Here is a 16,064-nt window from a genome sequence, read left to right as displayed (position 1 = left end):
AGGTGCTTGAGCCCCGCTTCCTAGGGGGCGGGCAAGCTGTCAGAAATGATGTGAGTTGGAAGCTTTTCCAACACACGTGCTGGACCCCACCCCAGAACCTTGGGAGGCAGGAGGGTTTTGAGAAGGCCTTGGGGAATATTCGCAGGCTCTTTGCTAGTCGGGATCCCCCCTCTTGAAAGACTCCCCTGCACAGGCCATCAGGAGGATCACAAAGCCGTTTATTTTCCCACCTATGATGGATGCAGGGTGCAGAAAACCCAGAGATTCCTTTGGTGAACATACTGGAGCCACACACAAACCTAGCTGGCTCTGTCTTTACTGAGGGATTTTTCTGTTTCCACAGAACTGTAATTTACCTTAGAAGTGCTCCCCAAGGCATTGTGGCATGCTGCTTCTGGGCAGAATTGATCATACCTGCTATTCTTTGGCAGCTGCATCCTTAGAATTGGACATACAAAATCTGATTGGCAAAAAAAGTACCAAATGTCAAATTTCACAAAATCAGGGCAAGAACTGGTCTTCTCTTAGCATTTGAACTAGCTGCCCCCTGAAAAATGTCTTGTTTTCCCTTGGTCCTTAGCAATGCCCAGCCCAGAGGCAGAAAAAGGGAGCAAAATTTAACTTTCGCATTAAAAAATAAGCAAGGTTTTCAACCAAACAGTTAGGTAATTGGACTCATTATTTAAACACCAAAATACAACGGATGGACTTATTCATCTGGCCCAGCTTAATACATGTCGGCCTAACACTACAAACAAATACATAAAATCAAGATATGTCTGGGTGGTACAAACAGGGACGGGGCGTTGTCATCGTCAGCAATGACTTGGCCTGGAGGCACAGGCTTGGCTGCGCTGTGAGCCGGCCCTCAGAACCAGTACTCAGAGACGAAGATATGGACGTTGACGACATTTCGGTGGGACACCACGCCCCCGACCACGTAGTTCATCTCTAGCTTCAGGACAGCGTGAAATGGGCCCACAACAGGCCGCACCTGGCGCACAACACCTGGGGAGAGAGCAGAAGGTGTTCTGGGAGTTAGCAGGGACCGAAGCCACGCGGAGATCTGGGAAATGATTTCCCTCCAGGAATTTCACAGCTAGAGGAGGCCTTAGGCCTCATCAAGTCCCACCTGAACCAGATGCTTAGCATCTCCCTCCAGGTGGTCACTCCCGGGCTCTGCTGCCACCTCTAGGGACGAGTGACAGTGAGCTCGCTACAACCTTTCCATTGTGTGCGGCTCAGAGTGTGAGGGAACCTGTGCGTGTGGGCTTTGGAGTCAGATGCCTTAGGGTCAACACCAGCTCCTGTTCTCTCTGAGCCCAGGTTCCCTCCTCTACCACCATCTACGTGACCGAGGATTTAAGAGTCTAGATAAAGGGCCTGACGTGGAGTAGATGCCCAGTAGACACCTGTCCCACTCCCTTCTACCCACTGTGCCCAGTTGTGACCCTTGGGAAGAAACAAAGCAGGTATGATCCTCTTCCCTCAATCCCTCCCATTGAGGATTGCAGTGGGGTCCCAGAAACGCTTTATCTGAGCAGAGAAGTCCCGATTCCCCATGGGACATACTCCTGGATCCCTCGCTCTCCACACTTCTTTTTTGGAGGGTGACACCTAAGTTCATTATTCCGTGTTCATGGTAACAGGTAAGCAAGAGGTGGCCCAGGTCCAGCCCGAGCAGGGCAAGCAGAAATGGGACAGGTGGCAGAGTGGAGACAGGTGTCCGTTCTGGGGAAGCAGAAACCTGTGTGAAGCTGCTGGGGGTGGTGGGGAGTTGTGCCTGGACCAGATAGGGACCAGGCAAAGGTCATGATCCGAGGCCTCCCCTGCCGAGGCTCAGAGTACAGGGCAGACAAGCTCAGCTCAGTCACGGTGGAAGAAGGAACAACCGAAGGCGGTCTGCAGACTTGCAGGGGAGCGGGGTTGAGTGGTAAGAGTGGATTCCGTAACTCTCCCCAGACCTGTGCCTGGAAGCTCCACGTCTCCAGGCCAGAGCCTGCTGCCACTGCCTGGCCATGCAGGGCAACCCCAAGGCTTATGGAGAGAATGCTCCTGCGCTCTGGGACCAGACAGATGGGGCTAAGGTGAGTGTTATCCACCTGCATGGACTTGGAGAGACCACCGTTCTCTCTGGGCCTCAGATTCCTCAGCGAGCATATGATGCCACCTGACCCTGTGCTTCTGCACTGTGTGATCCAGACACCCCAGCACAGCGTCTGCCAAGGTGTGAGCTCCAGGTGTGCAGGGCTACCTCCCCGCCAGACCAGCGGGCTCAGTGCTTCATTTCCACTTGAGTTCATGCATTTCCTCAACTGGTACCAGACACTGTTCTCGGTGACACCGAGAAAATGAATAGAATCCTGGTTTCAAAGCTGGTGGCAGATCTAGATGAGTGCCGTGCTCTGAAAGAAGTCTGCACATTGTCCAGCAGGGGCAAGGATGGAGGTGAGGAAGGCTAGGGGATCAGGAAAGGCTTCCTGGAGGAGGTGGCCCTCCCTGCAGATCTCCAGTGCCTGGCACAGAGCAGGTGCCACCCATAGCTGTTGACATTTAGGAAAGGTCACTCCTCCATCATACCCGCTCTGATATTAGGACTTCCCCAGAGTCATGTGGTGCAGGGGTGTGCTAGAGTGGCCGGCTCTCTGCTTGTGCCACGTGACAATCTCCATGGCCGATCTCAAGCTACCGACATGACGTCACAGAAGGCAGGGTGGGAAAGAGCGCTCAGTGCCCGTACGCCACTGCAGGGATGCCCGCAAGGAACGCCCTGGAGCCTGCAGCTCCTCAACCACATGCTGAGAAACAGCCACTGATTGTTTGCTGCATCCAACCGCTGATTCCAAGCTGGTCTCTACAAACAGCCCTGCCACAGACTTGGGAAATGTGCACACGGGGCAGAGCAGTCAGGCCCCTGACACCCGTCCCGCGAGGAGCGAAGGCTCCAGGGAGACCGAAGGGTCCTGAAGGCCTTTTGCACCAGCGGTCAGTTCCCAGTCAGGACCACCAAGTTCATGCTCAGGAGGGGAGTTCGGGCACACCATCCCCCCTTTCACTCCCTGAGCTTGAGTTTCAAAAGTGAAATGCCCAGCAGCAGAGCGGAATTCCAGGCTATTCTAAGCAAACAAGGGCTTTAGCTCTGATGGAGAGATAAGCACAGGCTTCTGCGGGCTGTCAGCACCCTTTCTCTGCCCCTACTTGGCGATGACATGGCAGCTCTGTCCTGTTTGAACGCACATGAACATCTTCAGCTCCCGGCTAAAGATGCGGGCTTGTCACCACCCTCAGTATGACCGGGCCACTCCCGTTTGCCCCTCCCTGGGCCCTGTCTGGGCCAGGGTCAGCGTGGCCCCCGTGGGAGGCACGGCCCCAAGCTCTCCTGCCTCCTCAGTACCCCCATCAGCGTCACCCTCTCCTCTCCCCAGGCCTGAGACCACCACGGGCGCCCACCAGCCTCCGTGGCCTGGGTTACCTGCCGACGGCACCCATCCCAGGGGCGGTGCTCAGAGGGGCTCGGGGGGCTTGAAGGAGAGGGGTGAGAGGCTACGTGAGCCTGACAACTATTTTAGGACAGAGAGCAACGGAGGTGGAGGGAACGCTTCTGCAAGCTACGATCAGATACATATTTATTTCTATATATTATTATTATATTAAAGATCATATAATTAATATATGATATAGAAATATATAGTTTGATTATTATAAATACAAAATATATATTATAACCATACATAAAAAATATAAGTGAGCTTATTTAAAATAGATCAAAATCTAATTTATATATAAATACTATTACAATGTATAGTATTTATTTTATATTTATATAAACTTTTGCATATATCCATATATTTTATATAGATGTTTATATAATTTATATTACTATTATATAAAATACAATTTATATATTAGTATATAAATATGTATTATTATAAATGTATATATAAAATGTAAATATTACAAAATAATTATATCACACACATGCACATTTAAATAAAGATTCCTGGCTGCATGTGGGAGCTTTGGCAGCATCAACAGTTCAGACCCACAGAAGTTTCTGGGTCCACCTGTGTGTGCCGGGCACCAGGCTAAGGAACTAGTGTAGAGAAAATGAGGGGCTGTCCTTGGTGGGCTCAGCCTGGGGACAGAGAGGAAAGAGAAGGTGCTGATGCAGGGGGCTGGGCTCGAGGACAGGGTCATTCTAGCTGGACCAGGAGACTGCAGTTCTTCAGGACAAAGGGTTGGAGTCCAACCGACCTCGGTCAGTAGCATGACCCCAGGTTAGTTATCCAACCTTTCTGAGTCCTCATTTCCTCTCTTGTGAAACAAGGATTAAACACAGCAACCTTCAGGGACTTCCCCGGCAGTCCAGTGGTTAGGACTCCGCACTTCCACTGCAGGGGCCGCGGGTTCGATCCCTGCTTGGGGAACTAAGAAACCCCATGCTGGGTGGTACAGCCAAAAAAACAAAAAACAATAGCAAACTTCAGAATCAGAAACAAAACCATCCCAAGGCCATCCTGCTCCTTCTCCCTCAGAAGTGACTGCTGGATGTCACAAAGCTTCCCAACGTTCAAATGTGATCTGATTTTCAGTTAAAATAGAGCTGAATTCTTACATGATTGAACAATACAGCAAGAGTTGAATATTTTTATTGGATTGACTTAAAAATTTACGAGAAAGGAAAGCTCTGAATGTGTAGAGAATGTACCTAAATATGTCGTGTTAGGGCACTTCACGAGGTTTAGTTTCTACGATGGCCAAAGACCAGAACTGCATGCTGTTGGCTGATTGTTCCGACTGTAAACAGCTAAGAGACAACTGAAACACTGAAGGAAGCAAAGGGCTGTTTTAATGAAAAGGGTGTTGAGGAGGGGCTGAATTTCAGATACAGGTCACATTCCGGGCCTGGATTTTCTCAGGATCTTTGCATTTAACAAAAAAAATGATTAGGGTGGAAGAAATAGGTGTGCCGCAGGGGTTAAAGAAATCATCGTAGAAGTGTACACAGCAGGTGCTGAGGAATGTGCCTCCCTTCCCACCCCTCCAGAGTCAGCTTCTCTCTCCCTCTCCTCTGACCTGAGGTCCACATTGAATCTCCAACTCTATCTATAACACTAGTCAGCCCAGGGTTCCTTTCCCAGGCTACCCACGCCCACTCAGTAGACCTGACCACTTCTTCTTCAGCCTAGCCACACTTCCTGGGGGCTCTGATTTAGGTGAACATGATCCCTTCATTCCCAGGTTACTTCAAGCCTGAGTTTCACCTCCTTGTCCTCACCTCCATTGAACCTAGACTTTCTCCTGATATCACTTCTTCCTTCACAGCTTTCCTACCCATCCATCCATCCATCCATCCACCCATCCAATCATCCATCCATCCATCCATCCATCCATCCATCCATCCATCCACCCACCCATCCATCCATCCATCCATCCATGCATCCATTCAATAGAGGCCATTCTGCACAGGAGAGGTTTAAGGAAGATTCTACAGAGGAGCTGACTTCAAATCAGATTTTGAAGACTAAGTAGGAGCTAAGGAGGCAAGTATGACATGTGCAACGGCCAAAAGTATGAAGGTTCGGGTCAGTTCTGGGAACAGTGTTAATCTTGGGGAAGATAGATGGATGAGGCTGAGAAGGTGCTAAAGGGCTTCTCCAGGGACCTCACACCTCGTCAGGCTCACAGAACCCGGAACCCAGGTCAGCAGTTTCCTGGCTTCCTCCCCAACACCGATTCTAGACCAGTGTTCTTTCAGAACTACCAACAACATTCCCAGTGCAGGGAAACAAGAGAGGGAAGAAGAGAAACCCTTGCTGCCCATATGTGGCATCACAAACATTAGAAACTGGACCTCCACCAGGGTCCGATTCCATCATCCACGTGATCCTACAGAGGTATAGTTGGCATCTGCTATGTGCCAGGCACTGGGAACCAGCTAGACTGCCTATGTCCTCTTTCATGAAGCCTCCCCAGCCCCACTCTGTGTCTCCCTCGGCTGTACCACTGCATCTGCCCAGTGCAGGGAATATTCACAGTTGGCTCCCCCTTCACGGGCAGGGTCTGCCTCATGCTCATCTCTATCCCACTGTCCCCAGCCCAGGGCCTGGGGCAGGACACAGCAGGAGCACCATTAAGATTACTGAGTGAGATGAAGGCAGAGGAAGAAAGAAGGAGAGAGAAAAGAGAAGGAGAGAGGAAAGAAGGGACACCAGTCCTTGAGGGCCCCTCAAAACTTTGTCCTGAAGGAAAGGGGGCCACTGAAGGCTCCGAGTGAGAGCCGCTTTATGTGGAATGACCATTCCAGCAGCAAAATGCAGGACAAAGGGAGAGGTGCATTTCCATCATGCCTGCCTTGTCCATCTTACCTGCTGGAGTGTTTACCTCCCTACCTTTCAAGAGCCCCAGGAAAAAAAAAGGCCATGATGCTGAGTTCAACTGTGTTAATCTTCCAAATCCTCATCCTTGGCATTTCTGCTTCGGGTCTCAGACACTGCTGGTATTCCTCGGCGTGTCTGTGCCTCTTAAAGATATAATTAAGCCTTTTTTTCCCTTTGAAAAATGTAGGTCCCCTCAGGCACTTCATCTTCATGTCTCGTCTCTGCTTTGTAAATTGCAGCTGATGTGCCGGGGATGCAGGAGCCTGAACACGGAGCATGAGGGTCCAGTGGGAGACCTCCGTCACCTCTTGGGGACTGTGGTCTGGATTCCAGGCCCCTGAAGCCATCTCCAAGCTTCTGCTGCTGGACTGAGGTTGCAACTGATTGTCTCCCGGTTGTTTATAGGGAGGAAGACCAGCCACGGGGCCGACTGCATGAGACACTGATCTATAAAGAGACCTGGAGTCACAGCTTAGGTTCCTATGCTGGTCCCTTAGCGACCAGCCGTGTGACCTTGTACGAGTCACCGTCTTTCTGAAGTTCAGCCTCCAACTCACAAGTCCTGTGATTCCAACCGACCAAGTGACATGGCGGGAACAGTGCTGTCAAAGAGTATCTTAACAAAATAGATGATCAATCTAGAGATTGCATGATATCTCATGCCAGTGGAAATTGTGCTTTTCAAAAGACAGAGATTCAAGTTAGAAAAGGAAGAGGTAAGAAAGCCACATGTCGGGCCTTCCCTGGTGGTGCAGTGGTTAAGAATCCACCTGCCAAAGCAGGGGACACGGGTTCAAGCCCTGGTCCGGGAAGACCCCACATGCCACGGAGCAACTAAGCCCGTGAACCACAACTACTGAGCCTGCGCTCTAGAGCCCGTAAGCCACAACTACTGAAGCCCCCACGCCTAGAGCCCAGCTCCGCAACAAGAGAAGCCACCGCGATGAGAAGCCCATGCACCACCACGAAGAGTAGCCCCCGCTCGCCACAACTAGAGAAAGCCCGCGTGCAGCAACGAAGACCCAAAGCAGCCAATAAATAAATAAATTTATTAAAAAAAAAAAAGAAAGCCACATGTCCACATCATAAAAGAATAAGAAGTGATCACTACCTGAAATCAGGTTACAGAGTCATTTGTCTTCTTGATTATCACAGTCTCCCCACTGCAATGTGAGGCCAGAGGCCAATGGCACTGTCTTTCCTGGTCACTCTTGTATCTCTCGTTCTTGAACATAGTGGGTCCTTGGTCCTATTACGGACCGGACACACAGGAGGCACTGAGTACATGAATTGCTAAATGAATGAATGAACTAAAGATCAAAGTGCTAAGCACAGTTTATAAAGTTGAAAGTTACCACCCAGAAATGAAAGTGTCGGGAAGGAATGAACAATAGCCAGAAGTCACTGGCTTTTTAGGCGTTGACCGCATGGCAGGAGAAAGGCGACACATGAGAGCCAGGTCTCACTGTCTGGCCCTGGTGGCCACCACACAGAGCCACGAGCAGGGGGAAGGTGACGAGTGGGCCTGTGGACAAGGTGCTGGAACAGAGAACGCAGGAGCTCAGAGGAGGCCCACGTGGTCTCGCCAAACACTAACACGATGGGAGACTGGAAAGGAGCAAACCATCACCCAGATCTTGGGAAATGTGCCTTGATAGGAATAACAATCTCTGCAGGCTAGCATTAATAGCACAGACCAAAGGCAAAGAGGAAAAATCAGGAACACAAAGAAATGCGGTCCATACTTCTAAAGCAAACAATCTAGAGTACTGATGGGCTTGGAAAGAGGCCCACAGCAGGGGAGGGAAATAGAAACGGAGGGGCCCCACGTGTCCACAGCTCCATCTTGTTCTCCCCACACTGCTGGGGGGGAAGGATCATTGCCTTCCTTCCACTGGGGATGAGAATGAGGTTCTGGGGGCTGTATGTCCCAGATCACACAGCCCTCAGGGCACGGCGTCCCTCCAGCCAGGACTGACCCCGAGTCCAGCTCTCTCCACCCCACGGCATCTGCTCTCTCCTCACGGTGTGACGTGGTAGGGAAGAAACTTTACTGCCCTTGGCTGAGTCATCGCTATAGGGCAAAAATGGCAGAAAGGAACTAGAGGGTAATCACATCACTCACTGGCAGGGAAGGAATGGAGTTCCTCACACCCTGTCTTCTCTTCTTGCCCTGAAAAACGCCCAGGTAGGAGCTTAGAAGGAGGGGGACAGGTGTCTGGGCCACATATTCAAACACCAAATGGCACCCAACGTGCCTCAGCAGAACTTATCCTCCCGATTTCTTGATTATTACAAACGCGCTTTCTCCACGGGTCTCCTGTGAGCTAAACCGGACAGCGCAGACAGCTGCAAGGAGCTAAGAGTCAACCCCCAAGGTCCACCTTTCCCTCGGGCAGAAATACCAGAAGAAGTGTCAGCTCTGCACTAAGCTTTTCAGACTCCTTCCGGGACGGGACGCGGGTCCAAACGCTTCCAGGGCGCGTGGTCGCTATGGTCCCCACGCCCATCCACTATCTCCTCCCCCTCATCTCAGCCACACTCGCTGGGGCCTCGAGGTCCGAGGTTCCAGGGAAAGCAAAGGAGGTTCCGGTGGTGAAGTGAGTTCTGAACCTCAGGGTACCAGCAACAGCAAAGCGGATCCCGAACCCAGATCCCTGCCTGCTGCCCCTTTCCACCAAGCCACACGCCCTCCTCGCCAGAGGAAGAGAAGGCCTGGGCGGTTTTCCAGAAGGGATCTACCGTCTGATGCACCTGCTTTTACCAACTTGGCCAAAAATGTGACTGTGATGGAAGGATGAGAAATCCTTTCCTCTTCCTCTATGTGTCCTCCCGCCTGGACCAGCCCCTCTACCCACGTGCCCGCTGGGGTCCCTCCCTGGCCCAGACCCAAACTCATCAGCTCACTCACATCTCTCCAGATGCCCCCAGATGGGCAACTGGAACTCTCCCCCTTCCCCCAAACCCGATGCCCTTCTCCCAGGCCCCTGGGCCGGGTACTTGGAGTCCACAGGCCTCTTGCTCTGGCCCTCCCGCTCCAAGGCCAGAACTCTTCTCGACCTGCCGCCCAGCCCCCGGCCCACAGCAGGTGAGGCGCCCCTTGATTAGGCCCCGCCTCCCTGTCCAGCCTGATTTCTCAGCACTGGCCGTACTCCGGCCACGCCAGACCCCTCGCAGACCCCCAAGATGAGCAAAAGCCACAAGAGGGCAGGATGAGCAGGAGTCTGGCCAGCTCGGCCTGACTTAGACTCAAAGACGGGAAACTGCAGAGAGACGGGTCCTCCCTCTGCTTTGCAGGCATTGAGGCTGTGCTACCTCCTTCTCCAGAGGCGATTAGGCCCCGAGGGATTAAGAGGCCCGCCTGGCTGCTGAGTGCAGCCCGGGCGCCCCGAGCCCCCCACTGCTGCTGAGCTGCACAGGTGCTGGGGTGACAGACAGTGAGCAGCGCTGGTCTGCCTCCTCACAGAGCTCTGGGCCCCCGGGGAGGCAGACATAGATGATGGGGCGTAGAGGCTGGTAAAGGTCAGCAAAGGTGCTTTGGCAGCGCTAAAGGGAAGCACTCCGCCGGGACCCGGTACGGCGCCCACACGCGCATCACCAAGGACTTGACCTGGAGCTGGATTCTGAAGGACAGTGTGGCCTGGCCAGAAACAGGCCTCGGGGAGGGGCTCAGGTGGAGGATTTCTGCTCTCAGTTTCCCAAGTGGGTGAGAATTAGGGGGGAGGGGCGAGCAAGGAGGCCAGCAGGTGGGCAGCGGCTTGATGGCCCCGAGGAGCTGAGACCCTTTCCTGGAGTGATGGGGTCACTGCCAGATCTCAGAAGGAGGGGACATGCTGAGGTTTGGTGAGAACCATCACTTGTTCTCCTTTCCTTCCCAAGAGGCACTAAGAATGAGCCAATTCAGGACAGAGAGGGCTTCCTGCTGGCAGGGCGGCAGCCTGAAACCCCCAAGCCTTCAATTCCCTTTATCCCTGGCCAAGGCTCCACAGAGGCTCTTCCGGCACTGGATCCCCAGAAAGAGAATCATTTGACCAGCCAGTGACTGAACATTTGTTATGCACCGACCCTATGTACTGTGTTCACGGCTACCAGGGATGCAGAGAAATTTCAGGACTGGGGTAGACCTCAAAGAGGAGGACTCTGCCTGCTGGTTCAAGGTCACAGAGGATGGTCATGGCAGCAGGAACCCCACACCGAGTCCCAACACGCTGTGTGCATGCCTCAGTCACGCCCCCTGAGCCTGGAACTCCCTCCGTGCCTCAGTTTCCTCACCTGGAGAATGGGACCATCACCCACAGGCTTAAGTGACACAATACGTGTGTACAACATGCTGGAAGAGTGCCTGGCACACAGCAGGGGCCCACGAGGGCTTGCTGTTAAGACAAAACTGTGATAATCACGACCCAGTACTTGGGGTTCTCAAGCCGCAGGCACGGATTGGACGTTCCATCTGGAAACACCCAACTCCGAGGCCACAGGAAGCACTCTCCGTGACAGTGGTTGCCGGTGGGTGTCTGGGTCCTCTGTGTATATACAGTTGTCAGGTGAGGCCGTCGGAAGATTCATATCATCATCAGACTCTTTTTTTCTAATTTTGCACAACATGCCTCTACTGCTGTTTGGCTAAAAACACTTCATTTTCTTAAAAGAAAGAATAATTTATGAATGTGCCGGTGATATCAAAGGCTTTTCAAAAGGTGCATAACAGCAGCAGTAAGAGGGTCACAAATCATTCTGGATGCAGCCGATCCCCAGGAGAACCTCGGGAAATGCTAAGAGGTTGCTCTGGACTCACTTTAACCCCTTGGTTACTCTGGAAGAGAGCAGGCGAGTGTGATCCTGCAGCCTGCTGGGTGCCGGGCCCGGGTTACCTCCTAGTGGGTGTGGTGTGTGTGTGCATGTGTGCGTGTGCAAGAAAGAAAGACAAACAGGGTGACGGGGGCATGGCACAAATGATCCTCTCGTAGGCTCTTGCCTCTAGGAATTCACAATCGGTGGAAGAGAAGAGTCAAGCAGAAACTCACAATGTCATGCCCACCACACCCTTCCCGCTGGCAACAGCGTTTCTCTGCTCCCACGCACGGCAGATCTTCTAGAAGGAGTCCCCAGCACCACCTCCAGCACTCCCACTCCGGTGTGTCTCCCCTTGACCCCGCTGCACTGAGACAGCCTTGTCAAGGTCACCATCAGCTGGGGCGATACTGAATCCGATGGTGAATCCTTGGTCCTCCTCTGACCAGACTCACCATCGTTGACACAGCTCACTGCGCCTCCTCCTGGAAAGGCCTCCTCCTCCAGGCTGGCCTCCTCTCCTGATCTCCCCAGCCTCTGAGCACAGGAGGCCGCAGCGCCTGGTCTCTGGCCTCCTCTCTCCTCTGTCTACACTCAATTCCTTAGCAAGCTTGTCTGGCCTTGGGGTTCCAACTACCATCCACCTGCTAATGCCTCCCAGACTCACTTATTCTACCCCGCGTGGCCACGGGTGTCCAACAAGCCCCTCAATCTTAATGTCAAAGGGAACTTCCGACCTCCCCAAAGCTGCCATGTCACAGCTTCCCTGGCTCACCTGATGACAACCCTAGTCTCCTTGTTCTTTAGGTGAAATCCATGGAGTCATCCCTGCCTCTGCACCTAATCTGTCTGCAAAACCTGGCACCACCTCCCAACACATCTGGTATCTGTCTACTGTTCACCCCTCCTGCCGGGGCCACATGGTCAAAACTACCGTCATCTCCAGCCTGGATCACTGAGCTAGCTGCAGTGTCTTCCTGAGCCCAGCCTCACCCCGGAGCCCAGAGGGAGCCTTTATAATATTAGGTCATCTCCCTCCTCGTCCCGAAGCCCTCAGGTGGCTCCCACCTCGCTCAGCAGAAAAGCCAGAGCCATTACGACAGGCTCAAGACCATGCCTCTGCTCTAGCTGCAGCCTCCTTGCCGTGATTCAAACATGCCAGGTTCGCCTCTGCCTCAGGGACTTTGCATCTGCTGTTCCTGCTGCCTGGAGCTCTTCCTCCAGATCATTTCCTCAGCTCCTCGGGTCTTAGGCGAATGTCTCCACCACCAGATGTACAGTTGCTCCTCCCCACACCCTGCCCCCCTCCTCTCCTGCCCTCTGCATAACACTTGCCACCGCCTGACGGTGTGGATACTACACTTGTTTCTTGTCTGCTGCTACCCTCTGGAATAAAACATGTATGAGGTAAGGATTCATGTCTGTCTGTCTGTCTTGGTTGTTGCTACATCCCCTAGAGCAGGGTCCGTGCCCGTTGGACACACACGTTATTTGCTAGAAGAATGAGTATGACAGGAGCCCTATAAGAAGCTCATCCAGGGTGCCCTGGGAGCACAAAGGAAGGAGCTGCACACCCTGCCTGTGGGGGGCATGGAGGGCATGTGAGAGGAGGTGATGGCTGCCTTGGGCTTTGAGGGATGAATAGGAGCTTACCAAGAGGAGAAGCAGGTGAATGCTATGGCTAAAGTTCAGGAGGAGAGAGAGGCCATAAAATGTCTGGGGTCTGGGGCATGGGCTGGGGTGGCTGGAGCAGAGTGGAGGGGAGAGGAAGGGATGAGAGTGCTGGACACTGGGGAGGAGAAAAGCAGGCTGAGGCTGAGGACGTCTCTCCAGCCGGGCAGCAGGTTTGGACGTGAAAGGTGGGGTTTAAAACCTGACAGAACCAGCAGCTACTGGCTGTGGGGGTGGGAGGAGGGAAGCAGAGGGTCCCCGGCTTCCAGCTTCAGGAACTGAGTAGCTGGAGCACCTTTCACGGGACACGGAAGTGCACTGCTAAGAGAGCAGGATGCCCTGGCCAGGCTTGCGGGACCTCACAGCCAGGTGGAGACATCGGAGGCAGGTGTGAGAAGCAGCCCACGTGGCGCGTGGGTCCAGGGGCAGGAGCAGGGAGGTGTCCAGCGAGGATCCCTGTGGCCCCTGTGTGCCCCCCTCGGGGTGGGGGGCGCAAAAGCAGGGGCTGTGCCCCAGTGGACCCCTCTGAGCCCTGAGAGTCCTGCCCGAGCCAGGGGGCTGCCTGGGGGGTGGCCTCTGAGAGCTTCTGCACCTGTGAAACTGGGTGTCGGGAGCCCTCCTCACAGGGCCTTGCAGGGGGAATAGCTGCATTTCTACGAGTCAGGACGGCGCTGGGCCTGACGCCTATGAACCCATCTCTGCTCCACGGGGTCCCAGCGCAGGAAGCACAAAAAGTGTCAAAGTTTGTCCCCCTCTCGTGCCCCATCTCACCCCTCTTTGAGACCCCCGCCTGCCCTCCCCGCACGGCCAGCCTCCAGGTGAAGTCGGGCCGAGGCCCGTTCCTGCGCGTCACCCGGGAAACGACTTGGCTGTTGGCCAGGGTGTGGCCCCCGGTGACGGGGCTGTGCCTCCCGGAGAAGAGAAAGCGCCTAATCCCTGGGATTTGCCGTGAAAGCCGGGACAGGGCGAGTCACTCATCACTGGCAGGGATGGCTGCGCTGTTGTTTTTAGGTGGAATTTCTGAATCTCATTCGTAATGTGTACTGATCCCGGGCCAAGCTTTCCGAATCAGGCTGCCGGACGGGGTCAGCAGCGCATGTTTAACCCCTTAAGAGGTAATGATTTTGCAGAGGTGATCTGGGCCCTGGTAGCTGGGACCACTGAGGGTGACTTGAAGCCAGATGGCCGGGCAAGCAAGCTCTTTGCTTTGCATGAGGCCTCGCCTGGCCAGGGGCAGAGGCACAGCTAGGTTGGTATCTTCACTCACAAGCTCTTGCACCGGGGCTGCTGTGTACAGCTGACTAGGTTGTGCACTGCACATAGAAACAGCTGCGAATGGTGCCCCCTAGGGTTTTGCAGTGCACAACATATTCAACTGCACGTGGCAGCCCTGCCACACACCACTTGTCTCTCCCACTGACACATTAACAGGCACAGAGCCTACTGCTGAAAAACAAGCACTTTCCACTACAGGAATTCACATGGCAGGATGCTAGGGAAGCCAGGAGGCAGTTTCTTGAAAGCAGGACCTGTGGCTTGGGTGTAAATTTGTTCCTCAGCACCCAGCCCAGGGCTTGGCATGGAGTAGGAACTCAGGATGCTCTTGTTGAATGAGTGAGATAATTCAAGGATGACAGAACTTGGGAGGCACAGCCTCCACCATTCTGCTTCAGGGTGGGCCCGACTGGTGAGCCCAGGCCACGAGATGTGCCTATTACATAGCTCCCAGGTAGCTGGAGCCACTTTGGGGCGAACAGTCCTGGCACTGTCCCATGTGCCTCCCTCTGGCCTGCTGTCCTGTCCTCTCAGGGGGCTCCAAGCTCTCACCAGCTCTCCCGCTCCAAACGGCTACCTCACAGTGGCTCATTTATCACCCTAACAACCTACCCAGTTACGTTAAAATACACACAACTCCCTCCAGTCCTCGTAACCCAGCAAGGCAAGTATTATTATGGCAATCTTGCTGAGAAGAAAACTGAGGCTCAGAGAGGTTATGAGACCTGCCTGAGGTCACACAGCTAGAAACAGAGAATCAAGCAAGAATTATGCCCAGAACATCTGACCCCAAGTTCAGTGCTCCCTCTGTGGCAGCAGAGACTCCACTGTGTTTTGCCAGAAAAGGGCCACCCCAGCCACTGATATTTTCAAACTTAACTTGAAATAGGGTAATAACCCTTATATGCTCACAGATGAAACTTAGAATGCTGTTTCAAAATGTAAAAGTTTTTGGTTCCCTTTAGGAGGGGGAGTGAGGATATTGTTACGAGGGTGGTACATACCGGGCAAACTTAGAGGCCCCACATCTTGCTTCAGTACAGACAGCATCGGCATTGGGAAAAGGTTTGGGTTCCATTAATATTGATTTCCAGCACACCTATTGTGTGCCAGGTGCTGCTAGGGTGTGTCACGTAATCATTTCATCTAATGACAATAATGGTGTCTGTAATTAGGGAATATCACTCCTCAACCTAATACAGGTAAGCATCTCTAAGGTGAGCCAGCCGATCTCCATTCATTCAGACTTTACTGGGAGCAGGATTGGCTGCCATGGTGCCTCGCCAGGAGCTGAGGACAGGAGGGCTTCTGTTTCTCAGGGGACCCAGCGGAGGAAGAGGAGCTCAGGGAACAACCCAGTACAGACTCAACATGCAGCACACCTGCTTGTCAACTGCAGCCCGTGGGACCCCGGGCCGGCACTTCAGTTTTTTCTTATAGAAACAGTGATGCCAGCCAAGGATCAGGAGGGCTGTTCAGAAAATCAACCAGTGGGTCTAAAAAGCAGCTTCCGCTGAGCCCTGCCTAGTTCCTATTGGCTTTGGGGAGGTTTTAGCAGAAATTTTGGCCAAGCTGACCCTCAATATAGACGGACTTTTTCTTCCCCTCCTTAGAAAAACAGTTAAAAAGAAGTAGTGAGCAGGGAGGGGTTGGGGAAGGCTGAGGCTCAGACACCAGCTGCCACCCAGAGGCCTGGGGAGTCCAGGGGTGGCCCCCAGTTGCTGGCGGCTGATGCTACACTGCCCGCGCCCACCTCACCAGGGTCCCCCTGAGTCATCTCTCAGGAGCTATTACCTGAAAGACCCCCTCCGGAGCAGCCCCCGATTACAGCCGGTACTCTGCTGAGCGAAGAATGAAATCGGGGCTGGATAAGGAAGGCTTTGTAGTGGCCCGAGAATACCTCAGGCATTAATAGAGCATTTTCGCACAGGTCGAAAATGCATTCTT

At 53.3% G+C, this 16,064-nt stretch overlaps 1 protein-coding gene across 1 annotated transcript in view; it reads right to left on the bottom strand.

Annotated features, from left to right (window-relative positions):
- Positions 1 to 197: 197 nt before the first annotated feature.
- The window catches only part of FBLN1 (fibulin 1), an 80,503-nt gene continuing 64,636 nt past the window's right edge, over positions 198 to 16,064 (bottom strand). The window contains exon 17 of the mRNA XM_068559863.1: positions 198 to 1,008. Coding sequence (XP_068415964.1) covers positions 869 to 1,008 — 140 coding nt within the window. The 3' untranslated portion in view covers positions 198 to 868. The remainder of the gene's footprint in view (positions 1,009 to 16,064) is intronic.

This window comes from Eschrichtius robustus, chromosome 13 (genome assembly GCF_028021215.1).
Source record: "Eschrichtius robustus isolate mEscRob2 chromosome 13, mEscRob2.pri, whole genome shotgun sequence".
Lineage (NCBI taxonomy): Eukaryota > Metazoa > Chordata > Mammalia > Artiodactyla > Eschrichtiidae > Eschrichtius > Eschrichtius robustus.
The sequence above is the reverse complement of the archived record's forward strand: the minus strand, read 5'-3'. Positions and strand labels throughout refer to the sequence as shown.